Source organism: Carassius gibelio, chromosome B19 (assembly GCF_023724105.1).
Source record: "Carassius gibelio isolate Cgi1373 ecotype wild population from Czech Republic chromosome B19, carGib1.2-hapl.c, whole genome shotgun sequence".
In the NCBI taxonomy this organism is placed as follows: domain Eukaryota; kingdom Metazoa; phylum Chordata; class Actinopteri; order Cypriniformes; family Cyprinidae; genus Carassius; species Carassius gibelio.
In genome coordinates this window covers 19,251,184-19,269,417 of record NC_068414.1, presented here as the reverse complement: position 1 = coordinate 19,269,417, position 18,234 = coordinate 19,251,184, and the positions used below count along the sequence as shown (strand labels likewise).

At 41.6% G+C, this 18,234-nt stretch overlaps 1 protein-coding gene across 25 annotated transcripts in view; it reads left to right on the top strand.

The window, feature by feature from the left end:
* The window catches only part of LOC127979107 (microtubule-actin cross-linking factor 1), a 164,005-nt gene that overhangs the window by 122,873 nt on the left and 22,898 nt on the right, over positions 1-18,234 (top strand). For 24 of the 25 annotated variants that reach the window (XM_052584264.1, XM_052584279.1, XM_052584278.1 and 21 more), the window contains 8 exons: positions 15,282-15,443; positions 15,525-15,695; positions 15,862-16,028; positions 16,193-16,352; positions 16,790-17,116; positions 17,372-17,456; positions 17,542-17,768; positions 17,906-18,112. In XM_052584264.1, the coding sequence (XP_052440224.1) occupies positions 15,282-15,443; positions 15,525-15,695; positions 15,862-16,028; positions 16,193-16,352; positions 16,790-17,116; positions 17,372-17,456; positions 17,542-17,768; positions 17,906-18,112 (1,506 nt within the window). The remainder of the gene's footprint in view (positions 1-15,281; positions 15,444-15,524; positions 15,696-15,861; positions 16,029-16,192; positions 16,353-16,789; positions 17,117-17,371; positions 17,457-17,541; positions 17,769-17,905; positions 18,113-18,234) is intronic. The other variant, XM_052584263.1, reaches the window with a different exon arrangement.

Sequence of the window (18,234 nt, the reverse complement as noted above, 5' to 3'; positions counted from 1 at the left end):
GATGTCATTGCTTAAAGGGGAGGAGAGGGGAGGGTGATCCCGTGTGTGTGTGTGTGTGTGTGTGTCTGAGAGGTTTTTTTGTTGTGTAAGCTCCATTGGGGCAGCTGCGGGGGGCACGGGGTATTAAGAGAAGGTGTCAGATTAGTCAGTATCATTGTTTAGCTTCTCAACAATGAGTGTATTGAGATGTCGTGGAAATGCGCTGGAGAGAAACAGTGAAACTTGTCGCACTTGTGATTTCATTGTGAAATGTCTTGCTAGTGTCGTCCGGTGCTTCCTGTCTGGATATGTTCTCATATTGAGCAGCAGGTCGGCGTGTGCTATAGGGTGATAATAAGACACAGAAGGTGTGTTTGTATGTTGTGGGAGTGTGCCCGCAGGTCCATGTGTGAGAATGTTTCTAATTCCAGTCTGTGTGGAGCGTCCGGCATCCCAGCTGTCTCCCCACCCTGGACCCTGCAAACACACTGACACTCGTTCACATAAGCAGGGTGTGGTTGCCCCCTCTCCCTAAATTCCTGTCCCTCATGTACCCTTGTGCGCTCCCATGTCGCCCAGTCCCCGAGCAGCTGAAGCTTGAGCCGCCGAGGTGGGGTGAAGTTCTAGACTGGAGTAAAAACGAGGGCCCCCTGTCCAACTGGGAATTCCTTCACAGGGCTGTTGGGATGAAGGGAAGGGCTTCTAAATCACATCAGGTTGTCCACACTGTCCTCACCCTCGCCTCTTATATCTTCACTCCCTTTATTCTTTCCATCCCTCCCTCAGTCCTGCCGGTTTGTCTTTTTTTATCAACCTCTTTTTACGTAGTTTGTGATCACAGCTTTTCCTCCACAATAACAACTGCGCAGACAATGTCATGACCTTCCCTCCTACTCCCACCCAAACCTTTGGGGTTTCCCTCTAACATCATCAATCTTGTGACCTCACAGACACATGAAGCAGATTAGCACTGATTATTTTTCATGAAGATTTTATTTATCACTCTCGCAGTAAGATAATGCCAAGTTCTTGCATTGAAGTACAATGATATCAACATTGTGAATAAAAATGAATCAAATAAAAATAATTTGTGTTAAATCTGTTGCATTAAGTGCAAACAAATCCTAATGTATACTTGTACAGATTTTGGATATCCTGTTGAGCTGAAGACTCTATCGTGCACGATTTAGGGCTGCAACAAATTATTATTTTGATAATTGATTAATCTAAGGATTCTTGCCGTGATTAATCGATTACTTATCATGTCACAGATTAATCAGTTAGCCTTTTTCTTTATTCACCTTTTACCATTAGTAAAAATATTAAGTTACACATATTCAAACTAATAAATAAAATAAGGCAATCACTTCAGGTTTTTTATATTACTATTTTACAATTAAAATTGTTATTCAATTATTTTTTACAATACAAATAAATAAATTTGGCACACAAAATGAAATGACAGAGACAGATTCTCATTCACCATTTAATTAGTCTTTTGTAGCTTTATACAGCTTTTATGTTTAAGTATTTCAGTGCTATCTGCAGTCTGCTAATTTCCAGTTTATTTTTATTTATTCTTTTGCTAAGGGATTGATCAAATTAGGAATACATGGTTAGACAAATTTAATGAAATTTCTTTCTCTGACCCTGTTCTATACATCACATGCTGGCATTAGAGTGTATGTGCACATGTGTGTGTTATGTCATGCTCTAGCTGTTCCCATTCAGCTGTTGTGCATTACTGTGGCATTCCATAGAATCGCCCACTTTCCCTTCCAGTTACTCTCACCAAAAGATATAAATAGGAACTTTAAGTAAATAGGGTGACCCCTTTGACATTTGGAAATAATTACAAAGATAATAATCGGTGCAATGACTGGGTGTGGGAACAAGAGTTTGCTGAAGCAGACATTTATTGTATTTCATTGAATTTATTTGATTTACTTAACAAATAGTTTTAATAATCTAAAAATATTAACTAAGTGTGAAACTAAAGGTCAATGCTGTAAATGTGTTTAAAACTTATTTTATTGCTTTAATTTTGTGGCCAGATCAGACTCCTCTCTCATTCTTAGGAGAGGTGTTTGTATTCCTGTCTGTGCTCCATATGTCTTTGTGTCGGTGGTGCTGAGAGAGAACAATGCACACATTGAGTCATTCAGGTAAAGCCTGGTGGTTAATTATAAATCTACTGCTGAGATAGAGAAAATGAGAGACATGCTACCTAGTAACCAGTGTGGCAAAGGGAATGAGAGAAGAGGGGGGTAGAACCATAACAAACATATGAGGCTTTCGGTACCTTTTACTTTTAGTGCAATCAGGCAGGGAGAAAGAATGAGTAAGAGTGGTCAAGTGACAAAGAAAAAAACCCAAAAGGTGCTCTGCTGAGGCAACAAATAGCCCTCTAAAGTCAATAATGTTCTCGGGCCTCGTGCTTGTTTTGCTGAGTGACAGCCAGGCTTTACATGGGGGCCATTTTAGCCACAAAGCACTTGTAGCACTTTACCTATGCCAGTCAGTTCAGTTCCAAAGACAGAGTCTCTTTAGGGGATTTTGGGGCTTTGAACCCCTCCCTCTTCCTGTCTGATTCAAGACTGTGACTCTTTAACCAGGCGTGACTGGCCAAATGACCAGTCACTGAAAGAATGAGGAAAAGCAGAGTGGGGGATGCACCAGTCAAGCAGTCATGAATTTAATTAGTATCAGGAAGTGCGAACATTTAGATGAATTACACCGGTTTAGATTCATTGTTATGGCCTCTTGTTTAGTTTTATTTTGTGTACAAATGTATTTGGTATTATTGTTTATTGTCCAGCTTCTAAGATGCACGTGTCTCGTTTTAAATGAGGCAAGTAATACACTGCTCACTGAAACCTAGTTTGATGTGGGTCGAGGGAGAGAGTACAAGCACCAGCAAAAGGGACAACAAACCTCTTTTGTTCCTGTAGGGAGGTTTGTGTTGGAAGCGGCCATGACAGCTGCAACCCAACTGACACAGAGGGGGAAAGAGTTTATAAGAAAGACAGAGTATTTAGCTTGCTTGACATGCAGGCCACGGGGAGCATGGAGGTTCAGAGCAACAGTTAGATCACTGAGGACGAGCAAGCCCCTCCCCCTTTTCATGCGTGAGTGTGTGCATTTTTCTGCATGCATTTGTGCTTCTTGGACTGAGTGCTAGGAAGAATGGGCAGACATGCTTTCAGTGTTTATTCTCTGCTGGAACTTCTTAAAGGAATAGTTCAAAATTGACTCTCTTCATTTACTGACCCTTATTGAGATCCCAAACCCATATGACTGACTTTCTGCCAAGGAGCACAAAGGGCTATTTTTCTTTTAATCACAAAGAATGGGTACTGAAGCCTTTCAGTAGGGACTTTTGAGCTTTTCCACGTCTTCTGAAATATATATTAAATATAAATTAAATTTATTTTTTATTTTTATTTTTTTAATGAAAGTTCATTACAGAAGTAGTAATGTCCAATATGTCAGGGAATAATGATTTATATATCAGTCTTTTGGCCACACAAAGCTGTTGTATAACTTCAGAAGGTTCAGAGCATTGCACACCAGTTGCATTGGCCTTTTTACTAGGTGCTTTTCCATCATTTTTAAATGAAATTGAATGAAAAAGTGCCTGGAAAAAAACATTCTCCTTTTATGTTGCAATAAAAAAAATCATGTGGGTTTGGAATGCCAGGAAGAATGAACTATACTTTTACACTTGTGAAATAAAGGATAGACCGATTGTGATCTGTGCAGTACAACAGTGAAAATTAGGTGTTATAGCACATAAAAATATTAAAAGCTCACACTTTATATTTCTATTTATTGTTTGTCTGGGTCGGTGGATCTTTTAAATGGAATGTTCATTCATCTTCATGTTACGTTATCCTGGAGCCCCTCATCAGAGGCCCCAGCCCCCACTTATGGTCTCTCCTGACAGGATTGTGTTACAGAAGAGTAGCAGACGGGAATGCACAAGTGGGGTGTTTGAATATGGCAGACTTTTGCATGTCCTCCTGTATTGTTTTGCTTTTACAGAGGACCTATCTGAAAAAGGAGGGAGGGAGGGGACAGAACAGTAAGAGGGAATGTGTGCAGGGGATTTTTGCTTCCACGTGTGGCACTTTATTTGAGGGGGTAAAGAAAAGCAGCCGTTATTTCTTTAATTCCCTCTCAGAAGCTCCCTCCTCTTTCAGTATGACCACTCCCACTTTAGTTATCATTTTCACACTCACTTTTCCTGTCTGTCTGTCTGTGTTTTGTAATGTTGAGTTTGTGTTTTGCCTCAGGCATTTGCTCTTTTTGAGTGGGAGTGTTTATCCCAGCTGATTCAGGTTTATATTACAGCAAAGTGATGAATATAACAAAAACAAAATGAAAATGAGCTGTATCAGTCACACAGTTGACTCGTTGAAGCTCACTGGACACAAAAACTCTTACTGTAGCCACTCGTTTCTTCCATACTATTTTGCATTTACAAAGATGGATTTTATAGTGCTTAGTATGTGATAAGCTGCTCCTGTTATCCAGTGATTCTGCAGAAACACGTCAGATCCCCGGCTTGGTCACTCCCACTGGCTCCATGGTCCCTCCTCCCACACACTTTATCTTGGGCTCACTCCTCTAGCCTTGTCTCGTCTGTTTTTTTGGAAGAGGAAACCGGCATGATTGGACTACTTCCTGTGTTTTAATACCATAGCAGGAAACTGAACAAACGGAGCTGGATTCAAACAAAAACAGAGAGAGAGAGAGAGAGAGAGAGAGAAAGGAGGGAGAGAGAGCAAGAGAAAAAAAGAGCTGAGAGTGTGTAAGAGAAAGGGGGAGTGAACGAGAGAGGAAAACTGGGAGATTTTTTTAGCAGCTGCAAACCATTTGAGCTGTGTAGTGGCTATAGAACACAGAGAAAAGCGTGTATGAGAAAGAAAGTCTGCACAAGAAGAAATCAGAGAAAAGAAGAGCAAGGAACTTTCATGGAGCCTAGCTGAGCTCTTGTGTTTGGAATACTGAAAGAAGAAAATAAGGGAAGAGGGAGCGTGTCCGGGGATTGTCTGGAAATCACAGTGCCTGAAGTGCAAGGCAGCACTTGGAATGAAGCTCTGTCTGAATCTCTGCCTTGTGGATTCAGTCCCCTGACTCTTCACTATCTCCCCGGCTGCACCGGACTCATTGGATCTCCAAACCCTCAACCCTCCTGGACACAGACCTTTTGGACCCTCGGATTTTTTCCCCAAGCTCTGGATGAAAGGATTCCCTAAAAGAAATGTTTCATGTTCAAATAACATCTTTTTTACTTTTAATATGAGATGAACATGTCACAAAGAGTGTTGGGTTTCATTGATTTCAATCCCTCGTGCTCCGTCTGCTGAAGAGGACTAGATAAAAGAGGAGGATGAGGTATTTCAGGACAGATGGCTTCTCTTCCTGACATGCTCTATTAATGCTTCGTTATAGGATTAAAAGAGGAAGCAGAAATTGATAAAGAATACACGGCTGGAACACTGGTAGGACTGTCGGAAGCGTGAGTCCGTTACAGTTTTTATGACTGTTTCTTTAAATATACTCTAGTGTTATCAAGTAAGTTTACAGCCTAATTTTTTTTTTTTTTTTTTTGTCAAGATGCTTTTGGAAATATTTCCAGGGAATTATGGCTACTACATTATGTACGTAGAAGAAAAAGGGAGATGAGAGACAAAATCTCTTGACTGGCACTTTTTGTTTTTCTTTGCTGAACTCAGTTTTATATAACAGAGTGTGGAGTTCTCACCTTAAAAGGAGCCTCATACAGCTTTGGCTGCTACTCTTGGAGATGGTGAAAGTAACTGAAGCCCCGATTTGATTTTTCCTGTTGTTGCAGCGGGAAGGAGAGTCAAGAGGAAACAGCACTAAGGAAGGAAAGGATTTCGGATTTTGCCCTTGTTTTGAGGGTTTAGGACTCAGCGGTTCATAAAGGAAACAAAGGAATATTGTTCATGAGGGATGTTATTATCCTGTTATGGATTTTGCATGTCTGATTCAGACACTTACCAGCCTTTTTGTATATTTTTTGTAATATTTAGTATGTTACTTCAAAGATTCGTCTGTGGAAAAGAGACACTTCTAACGCTTATCAGCATTGCACGTGCAGATGCCGCCATGTAGCTCTGAGTCGAGGGCTTGTACCTTTTCTTACTCTGACATTTATGCTAGATGTTAAGCATCGTAACACATTGTTTACTGAGAATTCAGTGCGTGACCTTACATGCCTTTATTACAGGACTCATGGGTGAGCTATAGAAATAGTTTAGAACCTCACTATTGCTCACAGCAGGCTTTGTTTGTGGAATAGTAACCATCCCATCTCAGCCTCTTGAGGGCGCTGTGGTTTGGGATGGGAAAACCTCTAAGCCGCCCGGACTGCTTGCGGCAGAACCCCAGGTGCCTTGGGAAGGGTGATGATGAGGAGGCATATATTGAGGACTGCTATGTACCCCAGCGCTCAATTTACGATACTATGCGCATCAATGAGCAGATTGATCAAGGCCCAAAGCTCAGCCAGCCTTCTCGCAGCACTCTGGCCTCGGGGGGCGGAGAGGGAAGTACGCTCTCCAGCAATGGGACATTGGGAGCCGACATAGGTGGAGTTTTTGTTGCACGCGGAGGGACTGCAGATGCAGGTGTGAAAAAACTGGATGAAAGAGTTATTTTTGATGCTCTGAAACTCACTGGTGACCCTCAGAGTATGTCACCTGTCGGAGGAGTAGGCACTGCAGTGGTCATTCCTGCATCAAATTCAGCTGCCGTTGGGGCAGCTGTTGTGACCAAAAGGCGACACCAGGGCAGTGACAAGAAGGACAATCCAAATCGGCGCTCCTGGAAAGCTTTCATGCCCCCTTCTTACCCTGAGTTTGCAGAACGTTTAGAGCTTTCACCAGGAGAGAGTGGAGAGAAGCGTCTGTCTGGGGCTGGAATCCCAGTCTCCCCTCTCCATCCTGTACCATCTTTACTAGCCTCTTCTATTCCTTCTACATCATCGACACCTTTGGTGCCACCTTTTTCACCTTCCCCTGCCTCATCTGGAGGTCCTCAAACTCCACCCGTCTCCAGCTCTCCATCTTTCACTCTCACAGTTAGCCCTATACCTTCCCATCTTCCGCATCTGCTCAAACAAAAACAGCCCCTTCAGCTGCACTCTCACAAACCGGCTACTGCTCTGTCTTCTCCCTCGAAAGAACAGCCACCCTCAGAGACTACTGCTTTTGATCATTCAGACTCTATACAACCTAGTCCTAGTATCTCTCAGGCTGAGAGAAACAAAGGTGAGCAGAGCAAACAAACTCAAGCTCCAATGTGTGTAAGAAGTATATCTGAAGAACCACCACAAAACTGGGATACTACTGCAGCTAAAACCTCTGATAATGAGCGAGACTCACCCCTACTGGAACACGACCAAGACACTACTCCGTTAATACCCCCAAAACCTGTATTTTGTCCCCCCACTAAAGCCCGTACCTGGCCCCGTAGTATGAGGGGTAGTAAAAGGTCACTGGGGCATGGGAGGGTTCTTCCTATCCTGCCCCCACTGCCCCCAGTTCTTGGCGAGGAGAGTGATGAGGAATCTTTGTACCTGCTGGATCCTCCATCGCCTTTCCTGCAAGAAGGAGAGGGACTTAATTATGGGGGGTTGCCCCTGTCTCCCTGTATTAGTCAAGAGGGTGGTGAGGAAGGTTTACTGGGCTGGCCTCCTCCTGCTAGTGGGCTAAGGGAAAAGACTGCCTCAGAACTTTGCTTTGAAGAAGATGAACGCAGAATCTTGGAAGAATTGGAGGATGAGAAGAATAAAGAACAAGAAAAGACAGAAGAAGAAGAGAGACTAGAGATGGAGGAGAGAAACTGGAAAGCGGTGTTGAAGCTGGAGAGCAGTGAAACAAGTGGTATATCTTGGGAGGTAGAAGAGGAGGAATCGCAATTGCAGGACTGGGAGACGCAACAACTTGCATCATCAGGGCACTGGCCCCTTTTGATGCCACCTGTAGGATTTGGAGGCTCAGAGGCCCCCAGTGCTTCTCCCTGCCCCAGCTCAGAGGCAGGTTCAGATGAACTCTTTCTTGAGCTGGAAAGACAGTGTTTAGAAGAGGACACAGATAAATCAACTTTTTCTGAGCAGAGGGATCTTTCTCATACTTCTGAATACTTGGATACCTTTGACAACCTGCTTGTGATGAAAATGGATCAAGTTGATGCCAAACATGAATTTGACATCAAAGAGCTGTATGATGAAGATGGTGCTGTGATGTCAGCACGTAGTGTCACCGATCACGTAGAGCACACAGTTCCGACTGAGCCATGTGTAACACAAATGAATCAAAATTTAACAGAAAGCACACAAAGCTGTTTTTCGGTTGAAGATATTGACCAAAGACTAGACCAACTGCAAAGTTGTCTTCCCTGTAATAGTGAGGGTAATAATCATGACCAGGATGATTGTACTTCATGCATTGTTGATGCAGATGCTTTAGATTCTGAATCCAGTGGCATTCAAACCTCACACCAAGATGGGACTGTGCCATCTGATGCATTTCAAACTGTGAGCTATAAGCAACCACAGAGTGATTCAGATTTAGGCAGTGGAGCTTCATCAGATCATGAGCAGCAAGAGGATGAGGGGGTAATGAAACAAGATGAGACATCTGACATTCATATGTTCTTACAGCATGGACTTCTCCCCTTAGAGAATTTGAATTATGCTGAATGTAATGTGAATCTCAGCATCTTTATGACTGATTTAACAGGGGTGGAAATCGAGGACAGTATTCAACAGTCCCCAGAGGTCTCTGTCTTGGAAGATGAGGGAGAAAAGGAAGTTAAGAACAGTCACTATGAGACTGCCTATCACGAGGATGCTGTTTCCTCTGAGCCTGCTCAAGTAACTCTGGAAGTGACCTCTGACCAAGAGGGAGCTTCTTCAAAATCAGAGAAAAAAGAAGAGATTTCAGTCTCTGTGGAAGTATTTGTTCAAGAGGAGGTATCTTCACATGAGTGGGAAGTAACAGAGGCTGTTCAGGGAACCACAAGTACACCAAATTCAAGTGGCTCATACACCCAGTTAGACTCTCCAAATATCAGTATTGAATCTGCTCCACCTTCCCCTCTGTCCCCGTCGACCACTAAACATGAGTCAAGAACAGCAGGACTTGACAGCAAAGATGCTGATGCTTTTGTCACAACAGATAGTTTTGTTTATTTAGCTGTGGCTGCGCCACCTCAGTATCCTCAGGAATGCCCCTCATCTCCATCAGTGGAATCATCCCCTCCGAGCCCCCTCCCAAAATGCTGCCCTGAGCCAGAGGAAGGGGCATTTCTCTCCTCCGATAGTTTTGTTTACCTGGCAGCCCCTGAGCGACTTGTGTCCGATGGGGGCTCTGCTTGTGAAGATTGTCAGGATTTGGACTACGAGTCAGAGGAAACCCGATCAGGTGTTGATTTTGTACTTGGATCAATGACTGGGGATAGTGAATGGGACTCGGATGGATCAGGCTTAGACCCTGTATACCAACAGAGAGACCAGTGGGAGGAACTAGAGCCAGGTCTTTTACATGGTCTTTTTAACGAGGGCAAAAATGAGGCAATCTCCCAGGAGGCTGTGGAATCACGTGAAAATGACTGTGAGGACCCCTGTGAAACAAGTTCTGTGGAAGAAATCTCACCACAAAAACATGACCTTGATTTGAACACAAAGGTAAAAATTTATTTGTTTAATGTGGTCAAACATATATCAGGTCAATACAGGGAATTAACTGATTGTATCAACATTTAATTGTGAGTTTTTCTTTAGTCTAAAAGACATTTAGACCAGCTTTCTAGCTAGCAAACATTTAGCTCTTGACCTGGTAATGGTTGGCAATAGTTGATGATTTCCCCTCAGTTTTTATTTATTTAATTTTTTTCTAAGTGCTCCTCTACCTGAAATCGTTTTGGGATACACTGATTTAGAATCACCTTACCACTATTCCTGTGAAATCTACTAATGTTAACCTTGGGGGGCTTTCCTGAAAATAGTTGTACTTCACAAAGCTTTGTGGTTGTTGTTCACTAGTGTTCAGTCAGTGAAATAACATAATTTAGTGCTGCAGTAAATGTTGTCCTAGTTTTATAATAGGGTTCAGTTGGGCTAAAGTTAGCTTTAGTTAATTGTGCTTTTCACTGCTCCCAGTATATGATTGCAGAAATGTTTATTGAATTTACTGAACATTAATGGAGCAATATGTTTTGAAGGAAAATTTAAATGTTGAATTCAGCAAAAGTATTTTTCAATGTAAAGATTCTAAAAGAGTATTAAGAATACAAATTATATTTTATAATATGGTATGATTAGTATAATATTTTAAAATATTATGGTTTCATTATTATGGTGATTATTGGACACCAAAATTAATTCATGTCATGCCAGCCGATGGAATAGTCTCTCAGCTATTTATTATCATGTTAATTATTTTGCCTTTAGCCCCAACAGCAGGGGTGCTTTTACCCCAAATACCATACTTCTACATATTCTTCAGTTACCGAACAGCTGTTGATTTAATTACCTTGAACAAAACTGAATATCATTTACAAGTTCTATGTCGGTATATATTTTATAAATTCTTATTTGCTACATAAATCTATAATATATTATCTTTAGCTGAGAAACAAGATAAATAAACATTAAATATAAGATCATATTAGCAAAGAATCAACTGTGTTGCGGCTTGTGAGCATCAGCCAGGGATCAGACAGATATTTATATGCATAGTAAAAGTGCTTTTGGTGCTATCTTGAGAATAAACTCAAATTTAGCCTGCTGCACATTTAGTCCTATTTTACACTACAAAGGAGCACAATATTGTCTGATCAAAGTACTAGTGAATGGGTTAATCTTCCAGCATATATCAGCATTGATCCTTCCGGTCTGTAAGAGGGTGTTTGTGTTTAGATTGAAGGGATATGTGTGTGTGTTTTTTTTTCATGGAGATCCAAGCACAGTCTTCTTTTGAATGACTGGTTAATTCTTGTTTGTTAATGATAATACACATAATTACGATTGTCTGGGATGGTTTTGAGTTCATAGTATGTGTATGTATCCTGGGATTGATTGTCTATTGCAGTGATGGCACATGAAACACAAACATGCTTGCTGAGTTAAAAAGCATGCTTTCTCCAAAGTATTCAAACCCTAGCGAACGTTTGTGTGTTTGGTTACAGGCAAATGGATTTGTGCACACATTTGCATGGGTTTGCTTTTTCTGCCTGTTTGAGCACTGCTTTGTCTAAGCGAGCACACCGTGTATGTGTTCGAAAGAGATTTAGGAGTCAGAAAACAGACAGGAATGTTTTTTTGTAAATACGTGTTAGATTTCTTGACATAATGTGTGTGCGCGCCTGACATTCTCTCTCGGCTGCCGTGATGAGGCCTGTGTCTGCTCTGTTTCACAGTGACAGTGGTGGGTGGCCGAGAGACTGCCTGTAAGTTCTTAAGCTCACTGGATAGTTATTGCATTACTGTCTCTATCAGTCTGACTGGTCATCCACATCTCATTTGACCCTCAGCCTTAGCCAAATCTGCCTTTCTGCATGGTCACTCTCAATACTCCCTGTCCCTTTAGATGTAATCAGATGCAGGAACCCTGTCAGGCTGGATTTGGGTAGAGAGGATTATAGCAACTGATGGACTGCAAACAATATTTAAACTCAGTTGGGATTGAAAACTTTAAAGAACAGAACAAAATGCCTGATTTGAGTGGTGGTTATCGTCCAGTGCCAAACAAACTTCAAATCCCACTCCTGCAGTCTCATGGTACTGCAATTGAGATAAGGAAGTGAGAAATAAACATCAGCCTCTAAAAGAGGAGCCACAATTGCCAGTAACACACAAACACTGTATAAAGTTGTTAGAAATATAAATAGATGATAAGGACATGTCAGTGCTATCAGTGCAAGGACAGACTCTCACCCCCGTTATGCTCAAAGCTGAGGGAGTCCACCACAGACCTCGGGAAAGATCTTTGTAATCTTTTGGAGCAGTTCTCCTTTATGGGCCGTCTCCAGTGAAATCGCACACTTGCAATGGAGGCTGTTTAGAGGGCAAAGTTAGAAGATTTTGCAACAGCCTGATCATGTATGAACAAAGGGTCTCTATGGCAGAGCACCTGGTAGTGCTCAAATAAGAGCTGCATATAACATTCAATAACATCTGAGACCCACAATCAGTTTTGAGTCTGTCCAGGGTAGGGTTTTAGTAACGGTCAGGTAAACAAACGCACCAACTGATATGCACAGTGGAAAGGGAAGAGGAATCAGGGAGGGAGTGAGCACCGATGTTACGGCGTATGGTAACAGCGGGTATATTTGATTGTTTGGATAATGATGCCAATGAAAGACAGTGCGCAGGAAACACCTGTGATGAAAGACTGTTGTAAACAAAAGAGCTTGAACAAACTCTGCAGCTCCGTTGGCACAACCACAGCCATAACAAAGCAGTCACAAATGTTGCAAACTCATTGACTATGTTTTTAACATCATTTACTCAGTATTTATTAATGGAACCTTGTGAATTATGTTTTTGTTAGAACATTTAAGTCAGATCAAATTAAGCCATCCAAAGTCCTTTAAAAAGGAAGAAGAGATAAAGACGAGGAACTGCGAGGCCGGAAAAACACAGGAGGGGAAAGCAAAGACAGGAAGAGTAGGACTGGAGAGTGTGTTTTGGAAAGTCTCTGTAGAACAAGAAGTTTGTTAATGGCTATGTTTTCACTGATTCAAAATAAATCTTATTCCTGTGATTTCCTGGGATGTCCAGAAATTTTACATTTAAGATTTTCTCCGCAAGACAAGATAGACTTTTATTAGTTTTTGCTGTTTTTAGACATTTATAGTATTTCATTTTTTTATTGTATGCTTTGATTATTATGCTTTCAAGAGGAAATTCCATGCCTTGATTCTACCTATGCTATATTTGTCGAACATAAAAAAATACCTTAAAAATACCTTAAATCATTCACAAAGTATAGCCTACATTATGTCTAGCATTTTAACATGCATGCATTTTTTTTTTCTATTCAGCAACAGAAATTTCACATACAGTACCAGACAAAATACACTTGAGAATAGTAATAAAGCCATCCAAATTATGAAATAATGCAAATGGATTTATGGAAAATATGCAGAAACCAAATGGTGTTTATAACATTGAGTCATTCATTAAAAAACTCAACTGTTTTGTATGAAATTCATACATAAGCACAATTTAAGTCTCAAAAGACCTTTGAGATAATGAAAAACATAAATTCATTTGGGTGTGTCCAAATTTATTACTATACTATAATTACTATAATTTAGTCTGATTGATTTTATCTTGCCTTAAGCAAAAATTGCATGAGAATAATTTATCTTGGTGCTTTCAGATACAGAACAAGGTTTAGAAAGCTCAGCAAAAATCAGCACATAGTGTGGGGGATATAGTCTAGCCAGCTATTATAATATTTTCTTTACTAAAATCTGGGCATACACGGTATGGAGTTGTGGTTTGAACTGAAGTGAGAGAAACAAAAGACTCCAATGGCAGTGATGTTGTGGGTTGGCGGTAGGATGGAGTACTGCCAGTAACTAAAAGTGATCTGTGGGGGTTTGAGTGAGAAACAAAAGAGTTGAAAGTTTGGTGACAAAAGAAACTGAGAGTGTTGGAGACATACGTGTGAAGCAGTTGCGTGTGTGTGTGTGTGTGTGTGTGTATGTGTGACCGGCCTGCTGGCCAGATTGGTCGAGAGCATTTGAGTGGAATGACAGGCATCCTAGATATTTTCCAGAGGCCTCCATTACAAGAGTCAAATGCTCTCTGAGAGAATGGGTAAGGAGAGAAGAGATTCTTGTTTGCGCTGACCCCTTTCTGTTGTATGTATGTTTATAGCTACTTACATATGGACATGAGCATCCTTATTTAGATTTCAGAGTTCTGACAAACTTAATTTTCTCTCTTCCTGTTGTGAATTGTTGGTCTTAGCATATGTAATATAGATATATAATGTCTATGAAAAATTAACAGCTTTCCCTTTTATTTGGCAACATGAGTTGCGCCACAGATGCAGATGAATGGCTTTATTTCTGTGCTGGTGGCTGAAAAGTGCCAAATGTGATGAATGATCAGGATTAAAAACGGGAAATGGCTCCAAGTATATACACTGAGGATGAGGAGGAGGCCTAGATGATGGATTCAGGATAATGTTAGACAGGATATAGAGAGACAAAAGGGGACCAAACACTCTTCGTTGCATAGACACGGACATTCTCACAGTCACATATACTGTCGACAAGAGGGTGGAGCAGGTTGAAGCTGTGGTTCATTGTTTTGAGGCCGACAGACATCCTGTTTGAAGCAGGAATGAAGCCCCTCGCCACAAGGCAGCTGCAAACAAACACACACTCAAACACAGGATTTAGGACTTCCCCTTAGCTTTATAGATGATTACCTTTGCTATCATCTAACGCTCAAAGTTAATCTTTAAAAACTAATTCAGTTACACTGTTAAATTGTATTCTTTATCTTGAAATGAAATTATTTTTTTCATAATATACATTATATGTTGGGATGCCTAAATTTACATTTAAAATCCAATGGGACTGAGGGCATAGGTCACATGAATGTAGTACTTCAGAATTTCATTCATGCTAAATACTTTTTTATTGGTTGTGGTTTAATAGCAGCCATGAAAATAACTATGTGCTTTAATGGTATAGAGTATAATTTAAATAATGGTGCATGTGCATCCTAGTGCTGAGAGTAGTGAAATTGTACAATCCCCTTTGACTTCCAAATCCATTCTGGTATATAATGCCCACTTCATGTGATCCAACTAATTCCAATTGGTTGCACTAAAGTGCCTTTCCTGTTTAATAGTCTGTTTCTTTGAGATCAGTCACATTACAGGATTAAAATGGATTTTATGTTGACTTTGGTAACTGCTGGTCATGGCGTTGGTCAGGGGTGTTTGGCAACCTGTATGTGGTGAACCACTGTGTTGGATGTTCTGTCAGAGCTGTAGTGTTGGGTTGTTGGGGAAATAGAGCTGTAAAGTGTTGCTGCCAAGGCACTGTATTTAATTTCAGTTAATATGTGGGGGCTGAAAACTGCTTCCCCATTTATAAATGGCCATGCCACCATTATCATGTTGTTGTGTTTGTACAGCCTTGACCTGTTTAGACACATTCTATCATATCACATGTCCAGTAGCAGAACAAGTGTCCAGTAATATACTCAGGTCATTTGTTCTCTTCCTTTCGTTCACTAGGCTGTAGAAAGGGAGCAGATAGACAGCATTCAGCCCAAACTGCAACATGTCAACGCTGTGGGTCAAGGTCTTATCCAGAGTGCAGCCAAACACACTGACACCCAGGCGCTGGAACATGACTTGGAGACCACCAACCTGCGCTGGAACTCCCTCAACAAGAGCGTAAGCTTTTAGCCTTTTATTTTAGCTGACTGATAGGATTAATTAAATATTATTATTATTATTCATTTTTTTAATTCACAGGTTGCTGAAAGAATTGCACAGCTGCAGGAGGCCCTGTTGCATTGTGGGAAGTTCCAAGATGCTCTGGAGCCGCTCTTGAGCTGGCTGAGTGACACAGAGGAGCTCATAGCCAATCAGAAACCCCCGTCTGTTGAGTACCGTGTGGTCAAGGCACAAATTCAGGAGCAGAAGGTTAGATTTGAATCAAATTTTTATGGTATCAGTTTTTTAAAAGGAAATTTAGTTGGAAAAACTTTGTGATGTCTTGATTTCGTAGCAGACTAATTAGAATAATTTATCATGCTAGATTAAAAAAATAATTTTAATTAAATTAACTGAGGTTCCATATTATTCCTAGCTGCTGCAACGGTTGCTGGATGACCGGCGTGGGACGGTAGAGATGATCAGGGCAGAAGGAGAGCGTATCGCTGCTACGGCTGAGACACAAGATAAAGACAAAATCCAGAAACAACTTAAGAGCCTAGGAGAGAGATGGAAAAATCTGCTGGAAAAGGCCAGTGCCAGGTAAACTCCATAATCAGAGCAATATGGACACCCAGACACAGCCATAAAATCTCTTAATCGAATCTCTTACTCAGAACTCAATCACTTGGTTGCTTTACAAGGCCATAAAAACCGAGTAGTCATAAGAATATAACACAGATTTCCTCCTCACGTCATGTCCTCAGGCAGCGGCAGCTAGAGGAGCTGCAGGTGTTGGCGCTGCAGTTCCACGAGGCAGTGGAGCCGCTCGGTGAGTGGTTGAGCGCCACAGAGAGACGCCTGAGCTCCGCTGAGCCAATGGGAACCCAGACCTCCAAAATCACACAGCAGATTGTAAGGCACAAGGTAGAGTATACACAGCACCTGGGAGTCTGCTGCCAGAATCATTGCTGCCGAACCAAGATCTGTCATTTTAGCAAGCGATTTTCAAAGTGTCAAGCATCATTAGACTGACTAGAGATGCAGAGGAGAGAACAGATTGTCAGTCTCCTGTGGTTTTAAATGGACTAGTAGGAGTGCGGTTATCTAAGAAGGCGCAAAATTCAGGTCGTGATCCTGCCCACGTTCTTTCCATTTTGCAGTTTAATTTCATCATGATTTTGTGTTTCTCATCTCATCTCGTGTTGATTCACATATAATTTTTTGCTCACATCAGTTAACTATGATTTGTCATTATTCGGCATTGTCATGTTTGTTTATGTTTGCATTGTTTCTTTTTTTTTTCTTTTTCTCCTTCTACTCATTCAATCACGTCTCCTCTTGACTCTGGGCTATAATCCCAGGCTCTCCAAGAGGAGGTATCCTCTCGGGAGAATGGTGTAAAACATCTTGAGACTCTCAGTCAATCACTGCACCCGCTCAGCTGTGCGGCTGATCGTGATTGGCTGGGCGAACGTGTGGCGGCAGTGCGCAACGGGCACACGGAGCTGCGCGATTGGTGCAGTCGAAGAGAGGTCATGCTGGAGCAGGCCCTGGCCAATGCACAGCTATTTGGAGAAGAAGAGGTGGAAGTCCTTAACTGGCTAGCTGAGGTGGCCCAGAGACTGGATGAGGTCTCAGTGCAGAGTTATCAGCCGGAGCTACTAGAGCAGCAACACAAACACACACTGGTATGATTCTGAAGGTCATAGCTGCCCAGGATCAACAATAGTGTATAAATCAGATTAGAGAATATTAATATGTCACTCAGTAAGATCAGAGCTATACTAGGTCTGTCATTCAATTAAAATGAATGATGTGATATTCTGATTAAATAATAAAATGAATAGCATAAACCAATGCAGTGTATTTATTTATTTATTTATTTGTTCTTGTCCCCTTGTATTATGTCCAGTGTTAATGTTTCTACTGCTGGCTCCCTACAGGCTCTTAATGAAGAGATTATCAGCAGGAAGAAGACAGTGGACCAGGCTGTTAAGAACGGACAGGCTCTGCTTAAACAAACCACTGGTACTTTTCCATCCCGCTCTCTGTGTTCATTGGTGTATCAACAAATCCCTGCTTTGACCGTGATCATGTCTGATCTCTGTGACAGGTGAGGAGGTCCTGTTGATTCAGGAGAAGCTAGATGGCATCAAAAGCCGCTACGCAGAGATGACAGCGGGCAGCAGCAAAGCCCTCCGTACTCTGGAACAGGCCCTTCAGTTGGCCACGCGATTCGCAAGCTCGCACGATGACATCAGCCAATGGTTGGATAGCGTGGAGGCGGAGCTTAGCAACATTGAGTCAGACACAACACCAGCCTATCAGGACAGACAGAGGGTGAGGATGTCTACCGTTTTATCTTTTTTTAAGTACTCATGAATCACTTTTTACTTTTTTTGTCTTTGCTAAGCCAAATACATTATTTATGCATTCTGTGAATTCATTGTATTATGTCGTGTGTATGTTTGGCTCAGGAGCTAAAGTGCGTGTCTGCTGAGAAGAGGTTAGTTCTGGATACAGTGAATGAGGTGGGCAGTGCTTTACTGGATCTGGTACCCTGGCGTGCACGAGACGGCCTGGACCGCCTGGTCGCCGATGCCAATCAGCGTTACCGCCAAGCTGAAGAGACCATCACACAGAGAGTGCAGTTAGTACAGGCTGCCATCCAAAGGTCACAGCAGGTACTGCAACAAATACTGTACACACACATGTATATGTATATGTATATGTATATGTATGATCAACACACAGCCAAAAACATACTTGACTTCGTTGAAATGGAATATTATTATTTCCATACCTT